General features: G+C 47.1%; 1 protein-coding gene across 1 annotated transcript in view; it reads left to right on the top strand.

The window, feature by feature from the left end:
- LOC146058488 (protein kinase C delta type-like) overlaps positions 1-19,413 on the top strand; it is a 37,339-nt gene extending 17,926 nt beyond the window's left edge. Inside the window, exons 2-9 of the mRNA XM_083170777.1 lie at positions 2,434-2,522; positions 4,393-4,566; positions 5,053-5,144; positions 6,144-6,206; positions 8,051-8,189; positions 9,138-9,293; positions 10,093-10,221; positions 11,710-19,413. Of these exons, the coding sequence (XP_083026903.1) occupies positions 2,434-2,522; positions 4,393-4,566; positions 5,053-5,144; positions 6,144-6,206; positions 8,051-8,189; positions 9,138-9,293; positions 10,093-10,221; positions 11,710-11,823 (956 nt within the window). The 3' untranslated portion in view covers positions 11,824-19,413. The remainder of the gene's footprint in view (positions 1-2,433; positions 2,523-4,392; positions 4,567-5,052; positions 5,145-6,143; positions 6,207-8,050; positions 8,190-9,137; positions 9,294-10,092; positions 10,222-11,709) is intronic.
- Positions 19,414-24,201: the final 4,788 nt, after the last annotated feature.

Below are 24,201 nucleotides of genomic sequence, written 5' to 3'. Positions count from 1 at the left end.
GTATCTACCTGATATACTGTAGCTGCCTCTGTTACCCTCATTATATGCATCTACCTGATATACTGTAGCTGCCTCTGTTACCCTCATTACATGCATCTACCTGATATACTGTATCTGCCTCTGTTACCCTCATCATATGTATCTACCTGATATACTGTAGCTGCCTCTGTTACCCTCATTACATGCATCTACCTGATATACTGTAGCTGCCTCTGTTACCCTCATTATATGCATCTACCTGATATACTGTAGCTGCCTCTGTTACCCTCATTATATGTATCTACCTGATATACTGTAGCTGCCTCTGTTACCCTCATTATATGCATCTACCTGATATACTGTAGCTGCCTCTGTTACCCTCATTATATGCATCTACCTGATATACTGTAGCTGCCTCTGTTACCCTCATTATATGCATCTACCTGATATACTGTAGCTGCCTCTGTTACCCTCATCATATGCATCTACCTGATATACTGTAGCTGCCTCTGTTACCCTCATCATATGCATCTACCTGATATACTGTAGCTGCCTCTGTTACCCTCATCATATGCATCTACCTGATATACTGTAGCTGCCTCTGTTACCCTCATTATATGCATCTACCTGATATACTGTAGCTGCCTCTGTTACCCTCATCATATGCATCTACCTGATATACTGTAGCTGCCTCTGTTACCCTCATTATATGCATCTACCTGATATACTGTAGCTGCCTCTGTTACCCTCATTATATGCATCTACCTGATATACTGTAGCTGCCTCTGTTACCCTCATCATATGCATCTACCTGATATACTGTAGCTGCCTCTGTTACCCTCATAATATGCATCTACCTGATATACTGTAGCTGCCTCTGTTACCCTCATTATATGCATCTACCTGATATACTGTAGCTGCCTCTGTTACCCTCATTACATGCATCTACCTGATATACTGTAGCTGCCTCTGTTACCCTCATTACATGCATCTACCTGATATACTGTAGCTGCCTCTGTTACCCTCATTATATGCATCTACCTGATATACTGTAGCTGCGTCTGTTACCCTCATCATATGTATCTACCTGATATACTGTAGCTGCCTCTGTTACCCTCATCATATGCATCTACCTGATATAGCTGCCTCTGTTACCCTCATCATATGCATCTACCTGATATACTGTAGCTGCCTCTGTTACCCTCATCATATGCATCTACCTGATATACTGTAGCTGCCTCTGTTACCCTCATCATATGTATCTACCTGATATACTGTAGCTGCCTCTGTTACCCTCATTATATGCATCTACCTGATATACTGTAGCTGCCTCTGTTACCCTCATCATATGCATCTACCTGATATACTGTAGCTGCCTCTGTTACCCTCATTATATGCATCTACCTGATATACTGTAGCTGCCTCTGTTACCCTCATCATATGCATCTACCTGATATACTGTAGCTGCCTCTGTTACCCTCATTATATGCATCTACCTGATATACTGTAGCTGCCTCTGTTACCATCATTATATGCATCTACCTGATATAGCTGCCTCTGTTTCCCTCATTATATACACCAACCAGATATAGCGCATCTGTTTCCCTGTTTATATACATCTACCATCATTATATACTGTAGCTGCCTCTATTTTCCTCATTATATAGACACCACCAGTGCTGTAACTATACATATTAGCTGCCTGGATGAGAGAGGGCACCAAAGCCCCCTCTAGATATTACCTATTGTTTGCAGACAAGTTGTGTGAAGTCTTTTTTTATTACCAAATTATTGCATACTTACCAATTTGATGGCTGCCTCATGTGGGATGGGCAGCTAGGTTGGCACAACACGGGACATTGTTAACATAACAGCATCTTTAGATGGAATTTCCTATAGGCTAAGGATTGCAGAATTTAGTAGGCAACATAGACTCACTGTAGGATCCCTCCCTCCCTGGTAATGGCCACTCCCACATGTGTGGTCTACTGACCATACATGTGTAGTAGACAGTTGGGAATCCCACAGATCAATGTACAATGGATGACTTATTGATCACCATACTTTAGCCATCACGGAGAGAGGACCCTTTAAGAGACCCTACCCCTGGATGTGATCCCTGTGGTATAGAATTAGTGACTGCTGTAAATAGCTGAAATAATTAGTAATTATCAGGTCTAAATACCTATAATTAATGACTGCTCCAAACTTGTTTATATATATATATATATATATATATATATATATATATATATATATATATATATATATATATATATATATATATATATATATATACTGTACGTTTAGCAAAGGTATATTTGGGAATTTTACTTATTTATGATTCTTAGCAATGGGCCCCAATATATAAAATCCCATAATACCCCAATGCTACAGCTGAATGCTGCTCTGTGTAATCTTTGCTACATCATCATCTTTTTGTTACCCCATTAGGAGGAAGCAGCACCCCATCGGGCCGAACCTCTGTGTCCATTGAGAGGTTCACTTTCCAGAAGATGCTTGGCGAAGGCAGCTTTGGAAAAGTAAGTGTTGTTTTCCTGGTTTGTCATAATGTAGGGGCCTATTCATCATTGCGGACCAGGTGGCCCCTGATAATGGCAGTGGCCGTTTAATTGTCGAGCATTTCAATATTACTATGTGGCAGGGAAAGATTCTTCTAAAAACTAGGAGTACTACTTACTGATCTGAGGTGAAGCATGCACATGGCCCACCAGGCACTCAGGGGTAGATGTACGAACTAATAATAAGGGAGGAGAAGTGATAAAGTGCCTGGTACCTTATCACTGGCCAATCAGCTCCTGACTGTTACAGGCTGGGTTTAAAAAGGAACAGATGCTCTGATTGGCTGGTTATAAAGTACAAGACATTGTATCACTTCTCCTCTCTTATCACTACTTCATACATCTACCCCTCAGTACAGAGGCAGGGGACCTCATTCCCATAGAGTCATGCAGGGCTCTGGGAATGGACACCATCTCAAGAGGGTATTGGTTCCCACTGGCAAACTCTGAAAGCATTGTGTTTTTGGAGTTTGCTGAATACTTGGTGGCCCCATGGTGCCCTTAATAAGAATTGGGCTCATTATATCAAACACAGGGAAACCAGCATTTCTGCATGTATAATGGGCCTATTAGTAATGATGAATAGGCCCCTTAGCCTTATGTCTGAGTGTATATTTACCTGGCATATTATAAGTATAGCAAGCAGCGGTGGCTCTTACCTTTTGCCGGAGAAGGGAGGCTGCTCCCTCCGCTGCCACATGCTCTTCCCCACCACTGCTGCCTCTCAGGGTCCCTGTCCCAGCCGTCGGTCCCGGACCCCGCTGTGCGCATGCGCAGTAGCTTCTTTGGAACTGCACATGCATTGGCCCCCAGTCTCTATGGGCTGCTTTTGCAGCAGCCCCCAGAGGCATATGCCGATCAGCAGCCCATGTAGAGGCATCCTGGAGGGAGCACCTACCAATGGGAATGCCTTGGGTGACTGTCAGGTCGGACTTCCAATATGAAGTCACTGCCAGTCACAATGATACCAGAGCAGTCTCACAGACTGCATCTGGCTTCACTTAGGCAGGGAACAGTGGCGGATTTTACCTGGTGGGGCTGCAGTCCTGCAGCCTATACTGTAGGTAAAATCCGCCACTGATAGCCAGCCAACTAACTTGAACTTTGTTATATGCAGACGAGGACAAATGAGTTTATACCCTGGTTCACAGCATGTTAGAAACAACACTTCATTCCTCCTGCCTAGTGATGTCATGAAAAGCTACGTACTCATGCTGCATGCCTATGCTGTGTCATATAATAAACCACAGAAACTATGGGGCTGATTCAGACTCGTTCGTATGGGTCTGAATACAGCCCCATTTTTGATGGTGGGGTCTGCGCATGTACATGTGTAGACCCCCAATGCGAATGCCTTCGGCGAGGCGGCGATAGCTTTTCTAACTTGATCTGGGCAGATTTGTTTTTCTGTAATAAATAATTGGATTATAGAGATATTTCAACTAATTTCTGTCTTGAATCAGCATCAAATGTCTTCAACCTTCTGTTCAATACCTGAAGAGATTCCATTTCTAGATTCTCTCTCCTGATTTATTTGGGGTTCCAGCGCTTCCCTTCCACATAGAAGCTGCAGTCAGTGTTTTCTATTAATATATTTATCATATACAGTTTAGGCTGCATAAATGATTACGGTCAAGTTTTTTACATTTATGTGGAAATTCTTCTTACTGTGGTAAACGTACATATTTAATGTGAAGAGATTATAAAAATCTCTGTACAGTATGTTATCATAACTTTATGTATAACCCGTACCTCATTAATGATTTTCTGTCATATATGTCATATACATTTGTCTTCTCTCCTGACTCGGTAATGTCTCTGTTCTGTACAGGTACTATTGGCACATGATTCCGTAGCCAAAATCCATCTGGCAATGAAGGTCATCAGGAAGCGGGAACTGCATGACGAGGACGTGAGGAAGACCATCAACATAGAAAGAAGAATCCTTTGTGAGGCCACCGGAAACCACTTCCTGATTCGTGGGATGTGTGCCTTCCAGACCAAGGTACTTTTGAAAATGTGATTTGTGTCCAGATGTGGCCACCTGTATCTCCCCACTGAGAACTCCAGCAGAGCAGGGTGGTTTCATCAAGCCAATAAGTGGCACTATGTCATTCTACCAAGTGATTTACTCGTTAAGGAGTTACGCACACACTGGCTGTGGCTGCAGGCATGTGCAGAAGCCTGATTTAAGAATTAATATTAATGTGCGACTTTAATCAGGTAATGTTAGAGTGTCCCTGCATCTGCGAGTGGCCGCCCACTGATTTTATCAACAACTACCACAACAGCCATCATTAGTACTAGCACTTGCAGTGGCCCCATGCTAGATACCAGAGTTCCATGAGAAACAGACTTCCGTTTTCCCATAGACATGACTCACAGATAACTTTGTAACTAATCATGTAATTGTTATTGTTTGAAAGGTAGTGAGTTATGTGCTAAGATATATATGGCATATAAATTTGGACATTTATCTGTCCTGTTACAGGAGCTGCTGTTTCTAGGAATGGAGTTCGCCCCTGGAGGAGACCTGCACCAGCTGCTGTGTAGAGTAGGCCACCTGGACATTGAGGCGGCAACGTAAGAGCTGAAAAAGTGATGTCAGGAGGCTGAGAGTAATGCTGCATGCGGTGTATACAGCATTCATACAGTGCATACAGCATACATACAGCATACATACAGTGTATACAGCATACATACAGAGTACAGGGTAGATGAGGGAGGCTATGAGCCTGATTTAATGCCTGATGGTTTATGTACTACACAGTGTGCGGGTCTCCATCAGCAGCATGACGGACAATGTTATTTACTTGTCGTTTTCTAGACTGTTCTGTGTTTTACTTATTATACCAATACTGTAACTTTGTGTAGTTTCATGTGATGTTGCAGTGCAGTTCAATAAAGATACTTTGGGGAGAAAAAAGGGTGAAGCTACTCCAGAAACACAGAGTCAATGCAGCAGGCTATAGCACAACCTGGATTTAGCCCTTCACCCTGCACACATTTCAATCTTTCCAACATTGTTGTATTTTAAGGAAGAAAGCCATACCTTTCAACATTTAAAAATCGCACAGCAGAACCATCGCGCATGGCCCCAATGCACACTCCCAGAAAGAGGGTGTGGTCTTCCAGATAGGCGTCATGGCTTCACGTTCGCCTGCGCATGACCCCTTTTTCTTCACTATTGGTGGTATGACTAGCGCTGTGAGCTGCTGGCCACACACCCTGTTCCCTGTTCTACCTCTGTGCATAGACACTGTGCACATGTGAACAGCATTTATTCCCTGCTGCCCTGACAGGGTGGACTCCCAACTGCCCCCCCACCACCACACACACACACACATACACACCGCAGAACACTGCCGGCCGCGGGATAGTCCCAAGCAAATGGCATTGTCCTGTGAAGATGGGGACCTTTAGGAGGTATGAGGTAGTGAAAGGTAATTAGTGGGCGCAGAGCTGAGTCTATGCCCTAGGAGACAGAGTTATCAGCATCACCCCTGGTGTGTTGTTTATGCCATTCTCATGTGACCACAGTCGGAGGCCCTGACACATTCTTACAGGAGTTTCCTTTGTCAGTTTCTATGCAGCGGAGATGACGTCTGGCCTGCAGTACCTGCATCAGAAAGGCTTTATCCATCGGTAAGTTCTTTTCTCAATTTAGTAGATATTGTGTCCTGTCTCAGATCTTCCAAAACTGTAGTTATTATACTTCTTTGTAAGCTTTTACCATACAAAAAACAATGCTTATATTATACATACAATGAATGATATAATATTCCCTTTTATTCCTATGATATGTCCCTTTTATTCCTATGATATGTCATCCTGCTGCCTATTGGTTTTATGGTTCAGCTGTGACAATTGCTTATTAATATAAACATTATCCCCTATATAATCTATACTATAGACTCTACAGTGAATAATGGAATAACAGATGTAGCTTATGTTGCTGAAACGAACTCCGCTCAGCATCTAGGAGTAGAAGCCACGCCCAACGCATTTCATTTGTCACAGGACTTCATAAAGGGGTGAAGTCCCATGTCGGATGAAACGCGTTGGAAGTGGCTTCTACTGTACTTGTTTCCTAGCACGGCCAGAATCTTTGGCATCGTGTACCTTTAAGTTAAGGTACACGATGCCCGCGATGGACCCGATTTCCTTTGAAATCAGGTCCATTTTGCGGGCAAAGGGAAAATCGCGGGTATCGCGTCGGTCGCGACCATTAACATTGGCCCCGACGCGATGCCCGCGATTTTGCCATAGGCTTCAATGTTAAAATATTTTTTTAACATTGAAATCAGGAGCATCGCGTCGGTCTTGTGCCATTATAATGGCACAAGGTGAGATGGACTTGATTAAGTCCATCTCACATAGTAAAAAATGTGAAATGGGCCAATATGACCCATTTCACATTCTATATGTCCCCGTCGTCACCCCACAATTGACGTGAACCCAAAGCGTGGCGAGCGCAGCGAGCCCGCGAGGGGCGGCGGTGCGCGTCCTCCGACCTTTTCATTCCCCTACTATCCACGTCGGCGTGGAGTTGAGAATATAAAGTGTGGTGAGCGCAGCGAGCCACCGAGCCCGAAGCGTGGCGAGCGCAGCGAGCCCCGCGAGGGGACGCGTATACCTGTGAAGTTATACGCGTCCGCTCGCCACGCTTCGGGCACTTTATATTCTCAACTCCACGCCGACGTGGATAGTAGGGGTATGAAAAGGTTGGAGGACGCGCACCGCCGCCCCTCGTGGACTCGCTGCGCTCGCCACGCTTCGGGTTCACGTCAATCGTGGGGTGGGGTGTACGGTCGAAAATTGGGAATAGGGAATATTTTACATTGACCAGGGACCCTATTCACATTTGATTCAATTAAAAAACCGGGTCGGTCGCGTCGGTCGCATCGCATGCAACCAAATCGCATGCGATGCGACCAACGCGATTTTTCCGACACGACCACCCCGATGGAGATTGGTGTGGCCGTGCTAGGAAACAAGTACCGCTTCTACTCCTAGACGCTGATCGGAGCAGTTCATGTGCCCGTCACCCTCCTCCTTGCCACTTACCCTGCACACCGACATCCGGTGTTTGCATCAGGTGATCCCGTGGAAGATCACTGCCGTAGGCCTGGTTGCCATCACCCTATATCAGGAGACTGTGCATGCTTTTACCTCTTGAGGTCAAGCTAAGGACCGGTGCGGACGTTGGCCATTGAGGCAGTGATGGTGATAAGAAGCTACTAAGCTGATTGTTCCTTATTTCTATGTACTGTATGTGAGCATATGTTCTCGTTGTTCATATAATGTCACTTTTTAACTCATTTGGTGCGCCCTTTCTGTGTTTCCTTATTCCTATCTATCTATCTATCTATCTCTCTATCTATCTAGATAGATAGATAGATAGAGAGATAGATAGAAAGATAGATAGATAGATATAGATATGTATCATGATTCGATTTATACCACTGACCAAGTCTCTCTTTTCACAGTGACATTAAGCCAGAGAACATTCTAATTGATGGAGCAGGTCACATAAAGGTAGCAGATTTTGGCTTAGCAGTTTGCTGCATGAATGGAGCTAAGACGGACCAGAGTGGAGCAGGAACACCTGGGTATATTGCACCAGAGGTGAGGAACAGAGGATCCACTAGTTCTCTCTCATTAGATAAGGTTTATTATAAATACAAGTATGACACATCTAATGATAATTACCGCATCATAATCAGAGAGTGATTATGGCACAAGCTGGAAAACACAGCATGGTACCGAGGGTATTTGGTGGCAGGAGGGGGGTATTTGGCAGGGTGCCGCCTCAGGTGCTCAGTAAGCTGCAATGTTCACAGCTTACCGAGCCAACCTGAATTAGGGCCTAGATGCGCTAAGCACATTGATTTAACAATGGTTACCACAAGCAAATGCAATTAAGCATAAGGTGCTAGACCTGCTGTGCCCCTACAAAGTAACAGGAGGAAAGCATACACTTGACTTGAAATCGTCTGGTCCTCCCAGCCCCACCCCGGGAAGATGGGCAAGTCTCCTGCTTTCATTGGAGGCCTCCCTTTGCCACCCACAACAAAGTACAAGGAGGAGGGGGCAGCAAAGTAGGGAAGTATGCCTCAAGGTAAAGTATGGAGGTGAAGTCTTAGAAGTTCCACAGCCGCCACCTGCATTATTTACAAGGATCCTCATAGACATCCTTGATTTTTAGAAAGGCAGACTTGGTCTCACCCCCTTCCCCCTAGAGCCCGGTGCCTAGGCAGCTGCCTAATGGTAGAGTCGGACCTGCCTACATCCTGTACATATTTGCCTTTTGTAGCATGGCCTCACTCGAGATGTCTTCTGTTGGCCCTGCTGCAGTGCCGGCAGTGTTTTATACACTTTATATCATTTAATCATTAACCAATATCATTTTTATGAGCATTCATGGGTCACTTTACTTGTATGTATAATTTGATTTAATAGTTCCGTATTCCCCCATGAAAACATTGCTCTTATTACATCAAGGTAACTGTATGAAAGAGAATTGTAAGAGAATTAACCTGTATCATGTAGTAAATTGTGTCCTTCTTTTGGCAGATACGCCATGGCCACAGATACAACTTTGCCGCGGACTGGTTTTCGTTTGGGGTCGTGCTCTTTCAGCTACTAACTGGAGAAGAGCCTGAGCAAGTTCAGCTGCTGAAAGAGAGGGACTTCTCATTAGACCGTAGGTCAAAGAACATCATTGAGAAGGTGAGTGTGTGTACGTACTGGTTATACAGCTGTGGGTGCCAGATCTCACATTTACTATGGGAAACATATGGAATATAAGTGATATATTTATAGCTACTCAGTTGTGTATAATCTGTACACAGAGTGCCCCTAGGTTATAGCACAGGAGTGCAATGACATGTTAGAACATGTATAGAGCCCACTGCAGTATAATAGCAGGACATATACACTACTAGGAGATTTGTGTTTATTTGCACCCAGCATCTTACAGTGGGAACATATCACCATCATCAGTGGGCATCTATGCCAGCCCACAGCCGGTGCAAGTGATGCACATATATGTCCCTGCATCACATACAGGACCTGATTCTGATCGGGGCGCAGTGCCTGTGCCGCATGCAGTTGGCTGATGTATTCATTCTGCACATGCATCCCAGTGCATGCGTCCTGTAGTACGTGGATGCTCCTTGGGAGATAACAGATGTGGTTGTATCACTGAAACCCTCATATACTGTAGAAGGCCATACTAAGAATGCACCACAAGACGCTGCAAGTGGGAGTCTCAGCAGCAGCATTAGCATTGAGATACAGACACAGCAATATACGCATGTATCCCAGCCCCAGAATTGTGTACATTCACAGATGAGGACACATAATACACTACATCCCCAACACAAGCCCTTTGTATAGACCCCCCCATGTATTTATGTATGTTGTGTAGCACATCACTGTATATCACTGTACAGTGTGTTATATATGGGATACAGTCTCATATGCAGCTGAATTGTTACATAGTTCTGGTCTTTTTTGCTCTTTTCAGCTCCTGATCAGAAAACCTAAAAGACGTCTGGGCGCGAATGGCAATGTTCGGTTCCACCCTTTCTTCCGGAGAATTGATTGGATGAAACTGGAATCCCTCCAGCTCGAACCTCCATTCATTCCTGAGAAAGTAAGTGCACATATACTGGGAGCTTCATACATGGGAATATGTGTTACGGTGCAGGCTTTGTACTGCTGCAGGATGACCTACCTTGCTGTCAGGATTACCCTCTAATGTGCTGGATATGTTATATACAGGGTTTGATGTGTCCAAATGCAATTCACCAGCATTGTTTTTGTTTTAAACATTCGTTTTTATTGGTGTTTTACGATGATGAACAAATAATAGGGTACAGAAGGAAAAAGAAAATAAATTAGGGGAGAGGGAAGAACAAAAGAAGAAAAAAAGAAGAACACACATTGATACAGTCATATTTATACATGCATACATATATAGACCAAAATAATTATAGAGGTCAATCAGAAGATACTCAAAAAGCAATAAGTGGAGCAGAGAGGCTAGACTATGGAGTGAGATCAGAAGCCATTTCCGTAGTATTTAAGTATGAGCTACGTTCTAGTGGTCCAGTGCTCTGTCCAGCCAAGCCATTTGATTAGTGGGTTGGAGGTCGAGGAAGAGTAGTGCACTCCAGCGGTTTCATATTCACAGTGGTATTGAACAGCTTCTTCAATTTGAGGGATAGTGGGGATTCGGGTGGATCGCTAATACTGTGCATTCAAGGTTTTAGATGTAATCAAAATATGGCCCATAACATATCTTTCATTACTAGACAGACTGTTAGACAGGTGAAAAATTGCCAATTTTGGGGTTGGGGAAATAGGGTTTTTTAAAACTTTTGAAATTATCACAAACACCGCAGTCCAGAAATTGGAGATATAAGGGCATTCCCAGAATATGTGGAATAGGGAGCCCACATGTCCACATCCTCGCCAGCAAAGATTGGAGTTAGATGGGCTGAATTTATGCAGCAATTCTGGAGTCATATATAGACGGTGGAGTAATTTATAATATTGTTCGTTATGAGAGATACATTTAGACCTTCTGAAACAAACTTGAAATATTTGGTGCCACTCTTCTTCACTAATAGATTCGGCCAAATCCTGTTCCCATTTCAATAAAGAAGGACATTTTATAAATCCCGTCAGTTCCTACAGTAGATTGTACCACCAGGTGATACCCCCTCTACTATTCACACATGTCAATTTATTCTGAATGTACAGAGGGAGTGTGGAGACAATATGAGGAGTTGGGGTTTTATCAAATAGCCAATGCCTAAGTTAAAGGAACTTAAAAAAGTCCTTATGGGAGAGGGAGAATTTGGTTTGTAGTTGTGCGTAAGTTAATAAAATTCCCGATGATGTAGCCTCTGTGAGTGATGAAACCCCCTGGGAAGCCCATGAGGTAAAAGAGAGATTTGGTATCTGGGAGGCAATGGCCAGGAGTGACAGCTGAATACAAAGTAATGAGATTACCAGCATTGTTTTTATTTATTAATAAATACTGTCTCAAATAGTTTTTCAATAATTGTACTCCTGCTTGAATGCAAAAATTGGTATTATTTTAAATGAATACATATTATATGTTTTCTCCCTCCAGCCATCTGAGGAGTCATTGCCGAACCTGATGTTGGAACATCTATTGCCACCTGCAGCATCAGCCTTGAGCCAGTTCAGAAGTCACCAAGAAGATTTCTGCGGCTTCTCATTTTAGTATGTATAGCCCATCCGCCAGATGGGTATAAAGGGGGCAATGGTATAGTGCCAGGAATAGAGGGGGCAGTGGTACAGTCCTGGGTATATAGGGGTTATAAAGGGGCAGTGGTATAGCTCTGGGTTTATAGAGGGTATAGTAGGGGCAGTGCTATTGTGCTGGGTATATACAGAGTATAGTGGGGCAGTGGTATTGTGCTAGTTATATGGGGGTATAGATAGACAGTGGTATAGTGCTAGGTATAGAATGGGCAGTGGTATAATGCTGGGTATATTTGGGGAATAGAGAGGCAGTGGTATAGTGCTAGGTGTAGATGGAGCAGTGGAATAGTGCTAGGTGTAGAGTGGGCAGTGGTATAGTGCTAGGTATAGAGGAAGCTGTGGTATAGTGCAAGGTATAGAGGGGGGCAGTGGAATAGTGCTGGGTAAATACGGGATATAGAGAGGCAGTGGTATAGTGCTAGGTGTAGAGGGGGCAGTGGTATATTGCTAGGTGTAGAGGGGTCAGTGGTATAGTGCTAGGAGTAGAGGGGACAGTGGTATAATGCTAGGTGTAGAGTGGGCAGTGGTATAATGCTAGGTGTCGAGTGGGCAGTGGTATAGTGCTAGGTGTAAAGGGGTCCATGGTATAGTGCTAGGTATAGAGGGGGCAGTGGTATAGTGCTCGGTATAGAGGGGGCAGTGGTATAGTTCTGGGTATATACTAGGTATAGAGAGGCAGTGGTATAGTGCTAGGTGTAGAGGGGGCAGTGATATAGTGCTAGGTATAGAGGGGGCAGTGGTATAATGCTAGGTGTAGAGTGGGCAGTGGTATAGTGCTAGGTGTAGTGTGGGTAGTGGTATAGTGCTAGGTATGGATGGAGCAGTGGTATAGTGCTAGGCATAGAGGGGCAGTGGTATAGTGCTAGGTATAGAGGGGGCAGTGGTATAGTGCTGGCTATATACGGGGTATAGAGAGGCAGTGGTATAGTGCTAAGTGTAGAGTGGGCAGTGGTATAGAGCTACAGTAGGTATAGAGGGAGCAGTGGTATAGTGCTAGGTATAGAGGGGCAGTGGTATAATGCTGGGTATATGTACGTGGTATAGAGAGGCAGTAGTATAGTGCTAGGTGTAGAGTGGGCAGTGGTATAGAGCTACAGTAGGTATAGAGGGAGCAGTGGTATAGTGCTAGGTATAGAGGGGCAGTGGTATAGTGCTGGGTATATACGTGGTATAGAGAGGCAGTGGTATAGTGCTAGGTGTAGAGTGGGCAGTGGTATAGTGCTAGGTATAGAGGGGACAGTGGTATAATGCTAGGTGTAGAGGAGACAGTGGTATAGTGCTAGGTGTAGAGGGGGCAGTGGTATAGTGCTAGGTATAGAGGGGACAGTGCAGTGGTATAGTGCTAGGTGTAGAGGAGAAAGTGGTATAGTGCTGGGTGTAGAGGGGGCAGTGGTATAGTGCTAGGTGTAGAGGGGGCAGTGGTATAGTGCTGGGTATAGAGGGGGAAGTGGTATAGTGCTAGGTGTAGAGGGGGCAGTGGTATAGTGCTAGGTTTAGAGGGGACAGTGGCATAGTGCTAGGTGTAGAGGGGACAGTGGTATAGTTCTAGGTATAGAGGGGGCAGTGGTGTATTGCTAGGTGTAGAGTGGGCAGTGGTATTGAGCTAGGTGTAGAGGGAGCAGTGGTATAGTGCTAGGTGTAGATGGAGCAGTGGTATAGTGCTAGGTGTAGAGGGGGCAGTGGTATAGTGCTAGGTATAGAGAGGCAGTGTTATAGTGCTAGGTATAGAGGGGGCAGTGGTATAGTGCTAGGTGTAGAGTGGGCAGTGGTATAGTGCTAGGTGTAGAGGGGGCAGTGGTATAGTGCTAGGTGTAGAGGGGGCAGTGGTATAGTGCTAGGTATAGAGAGGCAGTGGTATAGTGCTAGGTATAGAGGGGGCAGTGGTATAGTGCTAGGTGTAGAGTGGGCAGTGGTATAGTACTAGGTGTAGAGGGGGCAGTGGTATAGTGCTAGGTATAGAGGGGCAGTGGTATAATGCTGGGTATATATACGTGGTATAGAGAGGCAGTGGTATAGTGCTAGGTGTAGAGTGGGCAGTGGTATAGAGCTACAGTAGGTATAGAGGGAGCAGTGGTATAGTGCTAGGTATAGAGGGGCAGTGGTATAGTGCTAGGTGTAGAGGAGACAGTGGTATAGTGCTAGGTGTAGAGGGGGCAGTGGTATAATGCTAGGTGTAGAGGAGACAGTGGTATAGTGCTAGGTGTAGAGGGGGCAGTGGTATAGTGCTAGGTATAGAGGGGACAGTGCAGTGGTATAGTGCTAGGTGTAGAGGAGATAGTGGTATAGTGCTGGGTGTAGAGGGTGCAGTGGAATAGTGCTGGGTGTAGAGGGGGCAGTGGTATAGTGCTAGGTATAGAGAGGCAGTGGTATAGTGCTAGGTATAGAGGGGGCAGTGGTATAGTGCTAAGTGTAGAGTGGGCAGTGGTATAGTGCTAGGTGTAGAGGGGTCAGTGGTATAGTGCTAGGTGTAGAGGGGGCAGTGGTATAGTGCTAGGTATAGAGAGGCAGTGGTATAGTGCTAGGTATAGAGTGGGCAGTGGTATAGTGCTAGGTATAGAGGGGACAGTGGTATTATGCTAGGTGTAGAGGAGACAGTGGTATAGTGCTAGGTGTAGAGGGGGCAGTGGTATAGTGCTAGGTATAGAGGGGACAGTGCAGTGGTATAGTGCTAGGTGTAGAGGAGATAGTGGTATAGTGCTGGGTGTAGAGGGGGAAGTGGTATAGTGCTGGGTGTAGAGGGGGCAGTGGTATAGTGCTGGGTATAGAGGGGGCAGTGGTATAGTGCTAGGTGTAGAGGGGGCAGTGGTATAGTGCTAGGTTTAGAGGGGACAGTGGCATAGTGCTAGGTGTAGAGGGGACAGTGGTATAGTTCTAGGTATAGAGGGGGCAGTGGTGTATTGCTGGGTATAGAGGGGGCAGTGGTATAGTGCTAGGTGTAGAGGGGGCAGTGGTATAGTGCTAGGTGTAGAGGGGACAGTGGCATAGTGCTAGGTGTAGAGGGGACAGTGGTATAGTTCTAGGTATAGAGGGGGCAGTGGTGTATTGCTAGGTGTAGAGTGGGCAGTGGTATTGAGCTAGGTGTAGAGGGAGCAGTGGTATAGTGCTAGGTGTAGATGGAGCAGTGGTATAGTGCTAGGTGTAGAGGGGGCAGTGGTATAGTGCTAGGTATAGAGAGGCAGTGGTATAGTGCTAGGTGTAGAGGGGGCAGTGGTATAGTGCTAGGTGTAGAGTGTGCAGTGGTATAGTGCTAGGTGTAGAGGGGGCAGTGGTATAGTGCTAGGTGTATAGGGGGCAGTGGTATAGTGCTAGGTATAGAGAGGCAGTGGTATAGTGCTAGGTATAGAGGGGGCAGTGGTATAGTGCTAGATGTAGAGTGGGCAGTGGTATAGTACTAGGTGTAGAGGGGGAAGTGGTATAGTGCTAGATGTAGAGGGGACAGTGGTATAGTGCTAGGTGTTGAGGGTGCAGTGATATAGTGCTAGGTGTAGAGTGGGCAGTGGTATAGTGCTAGGTGTAGAGGGGAAAGTGGTATAGTGCTAGGTATAGAGGGGGTAGTGGTATAGTGCTAGGTGTAGAGTTGGCAGTGGTACAGTGCTAGGTGTAGAGGGGGCAGTGGCATAGTGCTAGGTGTAGAGGGGGTATAGAGAGGCAGTGAAATAGTGCTAGGTGTAGAGTGGGCAGAGGTATAGTGCTAGGTATAGAGGGGGCAGTGGTATAGTGCTATGTATAGAGGGGACAGTGGTATAGTGCTTGGTGTAGAGTGGGCAGTGGTATAGTGCTAGGTGTAGAGGGGACAGTGGTATAGTGCTAGGTATGGAGGGGTCAGTGTTATAGTGCTAGGTATAGAGGGGGCAGTGGTATAGTGCTGGGTATATACGGGGTATAGGGAGGCAGTAGTATAGTGCTAGGTGTAGAGGGGGCAGTGCTATAGTGCTAGGTATAGAGGGGGCAGTGGTATAGTGCTAGGTGTAGAGGGGGCAGTGGTATAGTGCTAGGTGTAGAGGGGACAGTGGTATAGTGCTAGGTGTAGAGTGGGCGGTGGTATAGTGCTAGGTGTAGAGGGGACAGTGATATAGAGTTAGGTGTAGAGGGGGCAGTGGTATAGTGCTAGGTGTAGAGGGGACAGTGGTATAGTGCTAGGTGAAGAGGGGGCAGTGGTATAGTGCTAGGTGTAGAGTGGGCAGTAGTATAGTGCTAGGTATATACGATGTATAGGGAGGCAGTAGTATAGTGCTAGGTGTAGAGGGGGCAGTGCTATAGTGCTAGGTATAGAGGGGGCAGTGGTATACTGCTAGGTATAGAGAGGCAGTGGTATAGTGCTAGGTATAGAGGGGACAGTGGTATAGTGCTAGGTGTAGAGTGGGCAGTGGTATAGTGCTAGGTGTAGAGGGGACAGTGGTATAGAGCTAGGTGTAGAGGGGGCAGTGGTATAGTGCTAGGTGTAGAGGGGACAGTGGTATAGTGCTAGGTGTAGAGGGGGCAGTAGTATAGTGCTAGGTGTATAGTGGGCAGTAGTATAGTGCTAGGTGTAGAGGGGGTAGTGGTATAGTGCTAGGTATAGAGGGGGCATTGGTATAGTGCTAGGTGTAGAGCTGGCATTGGTATAGTGCTAGGTGTAGAGGGTGCAGTGGCATAGTGCTAGGTGTAGAGTGGGCAGTGGTATAGTGCTAGGTATAGAGGGGGCAGTCTTATAGTGCTAGGTATAGAGGGGGCAGTCTTATAGTGCTAGGTATAGAGGGGGCAGTGGTATAGTGCTAGGTATAGAGGGGGCAGTGGTATAGTGCTGGGTATATACGGGGTATAGAGAGGCAGTGGAATAGTGCTAGGTGTAGAGTGGGCAGAGGTATAGTGCTAGGTGTATAGAGGGCAGTGGTATAGTGCTTGGTGTAGTGTGGGCAGTGGTATAGTGCTAGGTGTTGAGGGGGCAGTGGTATAGTGCTAGGTGTAGAGTGGGCAGTGGTATAGTGCTAGGTGTAAATAGAGCAGTGGTATAGTGCTAGGTATGGAGGGGGCAGTGGTATAGTGCTAGGCATAGAGGGGGCAGTGGTATAGTGCTGGGTATATACGGGGTATAGGGAGGCAGTAGTATAGTGCTAGGTGTAGAGGGGGCAGTGCTATAGTGCTAGGTGTAGAGGGGGCAGTGGTATAGTGCTAGGTATAGAGGGGGCAGTGGTATAGTGCTAGGTGTAGAGAGGGCAGTGGTAGAGTGCTAAGTGTAGTGTGGGCAGTGGTATAGTGCTAGGTATAGAGGGGGCCGTGAGCATAGTGCTAGCTGTAGAGGGGGCAGTGGTATAGTGCTAGGTGTAGAGTGGGCAGTGGTATAGTGCTAGGTGTAGAGGGGACAGTGGTATAGTGCTAGGTGTAGAGTGGGAGGTGGTATAGTGCTAGGTGTAGAGGGGACAGTGGTATAGAGTTAGGTGTAGAGGGAACAGTGGTATAGTGCTAGGTGTAGAGGGGACAGTGGTATAGTGCTAGGTGTTGAGGGTGCAGTGATATAGTGCTAGGTGTAGAGTGGGCAGTGGTATAGTGCTAGGTGTAGAGGGGAAAGTGGTATAGTGCTAGGTATAGAGGGGGTAGTGGTATAGTGCTAGGTGTAGAGCTGGCAGTGGTACAGTGCTAGGTGTAGAGGGGGCAGTGGCATAGGGCTAGGTGTAGAGTGGGCCGTGGTATAATGCTAGGTATAGAGGGGGCAGTCTTATAGTGCTAGGTATACAGGGGGCAGTGGTATAGTGCTAGGTATAGAGGGGGCAGTGGTATAGTGCTAGGTGTAGAGGGGGTATAGAGAGGCAGTGGAATAGTGCTAGGTGTAGAGTGGGCAGAGGTATAGTGCTAGGTGTAGAGAGGGCAGTGGTAGAGTGCTAAGTGTAGTGTGGGCAGTGGTATAGTGCTAGGTATAGAGGGGGCCGTGAGCATAGTGCTAGCTGTAGAGGGGGCAGTGGTATAGTGCTAGGTGTAGAGTGGGCAGTGGTATAGTGCTAGGTGTAGAGGGGACAGTGGTATAGTGCTAGGTGTAGAGTGGGAGGTGGTATAGTGCTAGGTGTAGAGGGGACAGTGGTATAGAGTTAGGTGTAGAGGGAACAGTGGTATAGTGCTAGGTGTAGAGGGGACAGTGGTATAGTGCTAGGTGTTGAGGGTGCAGTGATATAGTGCTAGGTGTAGAGTGGGCAGTGGTATAGTGCTAGGTGTAGAGGGGAAAGTGGTATAGTGCTAGGTATAGAGGGGGTAGTGGTATAGTGCTAGGTGTAGAGCTGGCAGTGGTACAGTGCTAGGTGTAGAGGGGGCAGTGGCATAGGGCTAGGTGTAGAGTGGGCCGTGGTATAATGCTAGGTATAGAGGGGGCAGTCTTATAGTGCTAGGTATACAGGGGGCAGTGGTATAGTGCTAGGTATAGAGGGGGCAGTGGTATAGTGCTAGGTGTAGAGGGGGTATAGAGAGGCAGTGGAATAGTGCTAGGTGTAGAGTGGGCAGAGGTATAGTGCTAGGTATAGAGGGGGCAGTGGTATAGTGCTAGGTATAGAGAGGCAGTGGTATAGTGCTAGGTATAGAGGGGACAGTGGTATAGTGCTAGGTGTAGAGTGGGCAGTGGTATAGTGCTAGGTGTAGAGGGGACAGTGGTATAGTGCTAGGTATGGAGGGGTCAGTGTTATAGTGCTAGGTATAGAGGGGGCAGTGGTATAGTGCTGGGTATATATGGGGTATAGGGAGGCAGTAGTATAGTGCTAGGTGTAGAGGGGGCAGTGCTATAGTGCTAGGTATAGAGGGGGCAGTGGTATAGTGCTAGGTGTAGAGGGGGCAGTGGTATAGTGCTAGGTGTAGAGGGGACAGTGGTATAGTGCTAGGTGTAGAGTGGGCGGTGGTATAGTGCTAGTTGTAGAGGGGACAGTGATATAGAGTTAGGTGTAGAGGGGGCAGTGGTATAGTGCTAGGTGTAGAGGGGACAGTGGTATAGAGCTAGGTGTAGAGGGGGCAGTGGTATAGTGCTAGGTGTAGAGTGGGCAGTAGTATAGTGCTAGGTATATACGATGTATAGGGAGGCAGTAGTATAGTGCTAGGTGTAGAGGGGGCAGTGCTATAGTGCTAGGTATAGAGGGGGCAATGGTATAGTGCTAGGTATAGAGAGGCAGTGGTATAGTGCTAGGTATAGAGGGGACAGTGGTATAGTGCTAGGTGTAGAGTGGGCAGTGGTATAGTGCTAGGTGTAGAGGGGACAGTGGTATAGAGCTAGGTGTAGAGGGGGCAGTGGTATAGTGCTAGGTGTAGAGGGGACAGTGGTATAGTGCTAGGTGTAGAGGGGGCAGTAGTATAGTGCTAGGTGTATAGTGGGCAGTAGTATAGTGCTAGGTGTAGAGGGGGTAGTGGTATAGTGCTAGGTATAAAGGGGGCATTGGTATAGTGCTAGGTGTAGAGCTGGCAGTGGTATAGTGCTAGGTGTAGAGGGTGCAGTGGCATAGTGCTAGGTGTAGAGTGGGCAGTGGTATAGTGCTAGGTATAGAGGGGGCAGTCTTATAGTGCTAGGTATAGAGGGGGCAGTCTTATAGTGCTAGGTATAGAGGGGTCAGTGGTATAGTGCTAGGTATAGAGGGGGCAGTGGTATAGTCCTGGGTATATACGGGTATAGAGAGGCAGTGGAATAGTGCTGGTTATATAGGGGGTATAGGGGGACAGTGGTACAGTGCTCGATATACAGTATAAGGGGTATAGAGGGGGCAAGGGTACAGTGCTGGGTATATAGGGGGTATAGAGGAAGCAGTGGAACATTGCTGGATTTATAGGGGGTATACTGGTATAATGCTGGGAATAGAGGGGGCAGTGGTACATTGTTGGGTATATAAGGGGTATAGTGGGGGCAGTGGTACACTGCTGAGTATAGAAGGGCAGTAGTTCCGTGCTGGGTATATGTAAGGGGTATAGAGCTGGCAGTGGTACAGTGCTCAGTATATATGGGGTATAGTGGGAACAGTGGTATAGTGCTGGGTATACAGGTAGTATAAAGTGAGCAATGGTATAGTGCTGGCTTTACAGAGGGTGCAGTGGTACAGTGCTGGGTATATAGGGGGTATAGAGGGTGCAGTGGTACAGTGCTGGGTATATAGGTGGCAGCGGTACAGTGCTGGGTATATAGGGGGGGTATAGAGGGGTCACTGGTACAGTACTGGGTAGATAGAGGGTAAAGAGGGGGCAGTTGTATAGTGCTAGGTGTATATATAGGGGGTATAGAGGGAGCAGTGGAACATTGCTGGATTTATAGGGGGTATACTGGTATAATGCTGGGTATAGAGGGGACAGTAGTATAGTGTTGGGAATAGAGGGGGCAGTGGTACATTGTTGGGCATATAAGGGGTATAGTGGGGGCAGTGGTACACTGCTGAGTATAGAAGGGCAGTAGTTCCGTGCTGGGTATATGTAGATGGTATAGTGCTGGCAGTGGTACAGTGCTGAGTATATATGGGGTATAGTGGGGGCAGTGGTAAAGTGCTGGGTATATAGGGGGTATAGCAGGGAAAGTGGTATAGTGTTGGGTATTTAGGTGTTCAGGGGTGTAACTTGAAGGGGGCAGTGGTACACTGCTGAGTATATATGGGGTATACTGGGGGCAGTGGTATAGTGCTGGGTATATAGGGGGTCAAGCAGGGTAAGTGGTAGAGTGCTGGGTATATAGGGGGTATAGCGGGGGCAGTGGTATAGTGCTGGGTATATAGGGGGTATAGCAGGGTAAGTGGTAAAGTGCTGGGTATATAGGGGGTAAATAGGGAGCAGTGCTACAGTGCTGGGTATATGTAGGGGATATAGAAGGGGCATGGGTACAGTGCTGGGTATATGTAGGGGGTATAGAGGGAGCAGTGGTATAGTACTGGGTATTTAGGGGGTAGAGAGGGGCAGTGGTACAGTTCTGGGTATATGGAGGAGGTATAGAGGTGGCAGTGGTACAGTGCTAGGTATAGAGGAAGTATATTGTGACCAGTTGTATAATGCTGGGTATAGAGGGGGTATAGAGGGGGCAGTGTTACAGTGCTGGGAATAGAGGGGGTATAGTGATGGGTATATAGGGGGTATAGAGGTGGCAGTGGTACAGTGCTATGTATATAGGGGGTATAGCGGGGGCAGTGGAACAGTGCTATGTATATATGGAGTATAGCTGGGGAAGTGGAACAGTGCTATGTATATAGGGGGTATAGCGGAGGCAGTGGAACAGTGCTATGTATATAGGGTGTATAGAGGGGGAAGTGGTATAGTACTAGGTATATAGGGGGTATAGAGAGGGCATCGGTATAGTGCTGGGTATATAGTGCGTATAGAGGGGGCAGTGGTACAGTGCTGTGTATATAGGGTTTATAGAGGGGGCAGAGGTATAATGCTGGTTATATAGGGGGTATAGAGAGGCAGTGGAATAGTGCTAGGTGTAGAGTGGGCAGAGGTATAGTGCTAGGTGTATAGAGGGCAGTGGTATAGTGCTTGGTGTAGTGTGGGCAGTGGTATAGTGCTAGGTGTTGAGGGGGCAGTGGTATTGTGCTAGGTGTAGAGTGGGCAGTGGTATAGTGCTAGGTGTAAATAGAGCAGTGGTATAGTGCTAGGTATGGAGGGGGCAGTGGTATAGTGCTAGGCATAGAGGGGGCAGTGGTATAGTGCTGGGTATATACGGGGTATAGGTAGGCAGCAGTATAGTGCTAGGTGTAGAGGGGGCAGTGCTATAGTGCTAGGTATAGAGGGGGCAGTGTTATAGTGCTAGGTGTAGAAGTGGCAGTGGTATAGTGCTAGGTGTAGTGTGGGCAGTGGTATAGTGCTAGGTATAGAGGGGGCCGTGAGCATAGTGCTAGCTGTAGAGGGGGCAGTGGTATAGTGCTAGGTGTAGAGTGGGCAGTGGTATAGTGCTAGATATGGAGGGGGCAGTGTTATAGTGCTGGGTATATGCGGTGCGGGGTATAGTGAGGCAGTAGTAAAGTAAACTAGGTGTAGAGGGGACAGTGGTATAGAGTTAGGTGTAGAGGGAACAGTGGTATAGTGCTAGGTGTAGAGGGGACAGTGGTATAGTGCTAGGTGTAGAGGGGGCAGTGGTATAGTGCTAGGTGTAGAGTGGGCAGCAGTATAGTGCTAGGTGTAGAGGGGGCAGTGGTATAGTGCTAGGTATAGAGGGGGCAGTGGTATAGTGCTATGTATATACGGGGTATAGGGAGGCAGTAGTATAGTGCTAGGTGTAGAGGGGGCAGTGCTATAGTGCTAGGTATAGAGGGGGCAGTGGTATATTGCTAGGTATAGAGGGGACAGTGGTATAGTGCTAGGTGTAGAGTGGGCAGTGGTATAGTGCTAGGTGTAGAGGGGGCAGTGGTATAGTGCTAGGTGTAGAGGGGGCAGTGGTATAGTGCCAAGTGTATAGTGGGCAGTAGTATAGTGCTAGGTGTAGAGGGGGTAGTGGTATAGTGCTAGGTATAGAGGGGGCATTGGTATAGTGCTAGGTGTAGAGCTGGCAGTGGTACAGTGCTAGGTGTAGAGGGGGCAGTGGCATAGTGCTAGGTGTAGAGTGGGCAGTGGTATAGTGCTAGGTATAGAGGGGGCAGTCTTATAGTGCTAGGTATAGAGGGGGCAGTCTTATAGTGCTAGATATAGAGGGGGCAGTGGTATAGTGCTGGGTATATACAGGGTATAGAAAGGCAGTGGAATAGTGCTAGGTGTAGAGTGGGTAGCGGTATAGTGCTAGGTGTATAGAGGGCAGTGGTATAGTGCTTGGTGTAGTGTGGGCAGTGGTATAGTGCTAGGTGTTGAGGGGGCAGTGGTATAATGCTAGGTGTAGAGTGGGCAGTGGTATAGTGCTAGGTGTAAATGGAGCAGTGGTATAGTGCTAGGTATGGAGGGGGCAGTGGTATAAAGCTAGGTATAGAGGGGGCAGTGGTATAGTGCTGGGTATATACGGGGTATAGGGAGGCAGTAGTATAGTGCTAGGTGTAGAGCGGGCAGTGCTATAGTGCTAGGTATAGAGGGGGCAGTGTTATAGTGCTAGGTGTAGAGGGGGCAGTGGTATAGTGCTAGGTGTAGAGAGGGCAGTGGTAGAGTGCTAAGTGTAGTGTGGGCAGTGGCATAGTGCTAGGCATAGAGGGGGCAGTGGCATAGTGCTAGCTGTAGAGGGGGCAGTGGTATAGTGCTAGGTGTAAAGGGGACAGTGGTATATTGCTAGGTGTAGAGTGGGCAGTGGTATAGTGCTAGGTGTAGAGTGGGCAGTGGTATAGTGCTAGGTGTAGTGTTGACATTGATATAGTGCTAGGTATAGATGGAGCAGTGGTATAGTGCTAGATATGGAGGGGGCAGTGTTATAGTGCTGGGTATATGTGGGGTATAGTGAGGCAGTAGTAAAGTAAACTAGGTGTAGAGGGGGCAGTGGTATAGTGCTAGGTGTAGAGGGGGCAGTGGTATTGTGCTAGGTGTAGAGGGGGCAGTGGTATAGTGCTAGGTGTAGAGGGGGCAGTAGTATAGTGCAGGGTATAGATGGGGCAGTCGTATAGTGCAGTGTATATACAGGGTATAGCGGGGCAGAGGGGGCAGAGGTATAATGCTGGTTATATAGGGGGTATAGGGGGACAGTGGTACAGTGCTCGATATACAGTATAGGGGGTATAGAGGGGGCAAGGGTACAGTGCTGGGTATATAGGGGGTATAGAGGAAGCAGTGGAACAGTGCTGGATGTATAGGGGGTATAGTGGTATAATGCTGGGTATAGAGGGGACAGTGTTTTTTTGTTGGGAATAGAGGGGGCAGTGGTACATTGTTGGGTATATAAGGGGTATAGTGGGGGCAGTGGTACACTGCTGAGTATAGAAGGGCAGTAGTTCCGTGCTGGGTATATGTAAGGGGTATAGAGCTGGCAGTGGTACAGTGCTCAGTATATATGGGGTATAGTGGGAACAGTGGTATAGTGCTGGGTAGTATAAAGTGAGAAATGGTATAGTGCTGGCTGTACAGAGGGTGCAGTGGTACAGTGCTGGGTATATAGGGGGTATAGAGGGTGCAGTGGTACAGTGCTGGGTGTATAGGGGGCAGTGGTACAGTGCTGGGTTTATAGGGGGTATAGAGGGGTCACTGGTACAGTGCTGGGTAGATAGGGGGTATAGAGGGGGTAGTGGTACAGTGCTGGGTATATAGGGGTTATAGAGGGAGCAGTGGTACAGTGCTGGGTGTATAGTGGGTAAAGAGGGGGCAGTTGTATAGTGATAGGTATATATAGGGGGTATAGAGGGAGCAGCGGTACAGTGCTGGCTATGTAGGGGGTATAGAGGGGCAGTGTTACAGTGCTGGGTATGGAGAGGTATATAGGGGGTAGTGGTACAGTGCTGGGTATATGAAAGAGGTA

This window comes from Crinia signifera, chromosome 2 (assembly GCF_055691185.1).
Source record: "Crinia signifera chromosome 2, ASM5569118v1, whole genome shotgun sequence".
NCBI classification, from domain to species: Eukaryota; Metazoa; Chordata; class Amphibia; order Anura; family Myobatrachidae; genus Crinia; species Crinia signifera.
Note: the sequence above shows the minus strand (reverse complement) of the source record. Positions and strands in the feature narration are given on the sequence as shown.